This window comes from Limulus polyphemus, unplaced genomic scaffold, assembly GCF_000517525.1.
Source record: "Limulus polyphemus unplaced genomic scaffold, Limulus_polyphemus-2.1.2 Scaffold4496, whole genome shotgun sequence".
NCBI lineage: Eukaryota > Metazoa > Arthropoda > Merostomata > Xiphosura > Limulidae > Limulus > Limulus polyphemus.
This window is the reverse complement of record NW_013670106.1, coordinates 43,184-44,282: the sequence shown is the minus strand read 5'-3', so window position 1 is coordinate 44,282 and position 1,099 is coordinate 43,184. Positions and strand designations below refer to the sequence as shown.

The window sequence follows — 1,099 nt, the reverse complement described above, 5'->3', positions numbered from 1 at the left end:
CTTAGTTTTCTGTGACATATAATAGATAAAACTAGTAATTACTGCACAAAGGTAGATTTACGTAAGCTAGAGCTGAGAACACGAGCACAAGGTATATTTCTCTCCAAGAAGATTATGGTTTTATGACAAAATATAAAACTAGGGTAAGCAGAAACTTCCCTTACGTCCCTTCTTTATCAAAGTTATAATATCTTATATATATAATATATATTATTATAATTATATATATTAAATAGAAGGATTAATTGCAATGTTAATGGTATTTTTGTTAAATTTTTTTAAATCTCATATTTTATTTGTGATTCTGTAACCAATTTAAAAACCCAGTCTCCCATTGGTATTTCTACGTCTAAAATATGGTGTGAATTTTGTAGCTGTTTGACGTTATTTTTACATTTCAGTAACATACAATATTTTACCATTTCGACTTTTTAATTATTATTTTAAAAATAACATTTTATTTTTACTTGATAATTCAATTAATACTAATACGTCAACCTAGCGGAACTTTTTTTTTAATGTTGACAATTACTTCTAATCTGCAACAGCACGTGATCTTTGGTATTACAGTATGTGATATTTCTTTATTGTTTTACTCTGGAGAAGGAACTTGCTAAAACTTGAGTAAAAGTAGATAATACAATACTTACTATCTCGTCAGACAATTTTGTTAACATAATAAATGTATTCTGTAGGAACAGTTTACTGAAATATGATAACTGTGGCCTAGAGAGGATTTTACTAAAATGATAACTGTATCCTGAGTTGGAGTTTTTAAAAATAATGATTGTATCTCGATGGGGAAATTTACTAAAATGAAAATTGTATCATATAGGAATAATGTGTCAAAATGATAACTGTCTCCTGAAAAGAAATTCACCAAAACGATAACCCTGTCCCGGGGTGGATAAACTAAATTAATAATTGTTATCTCAGTGGATGAAAAAACATTACGTGATAATAACTAGTGCGTAAAAATAATATGCTACTATAAATATTGTGTACACTAACTGAACAAAAACACATTTTATATAGTTGTGAGAGTTACTGTAAAATAATCAAATATTGACCCTAATGGTAGTAGAAAATGTAGGTTTTA

At 27.5% G+C, this 1,099-nt stretch overlaps 1 protein-coding gene across 1 annotated transcript in view; it reads left to right on the top strand.

Annotated features, from left to right (window-relative positions):
- Positions 1–1,099, top strand: part of LOC106471259 — an 11,012-nt gene continuing 9,913 nt past the window's right edge. The window contains exon 1 of the mRNA XM_013931849.2: positions 1–143. Within this exon, the coding sequence (XP_013787303.1) occupies positions 123–143 (21 nt within the window). The 5' untranslated portion in view covers positions 1–122. The remainder of the gene's footprint in view (positions 144–1,099) is intronic.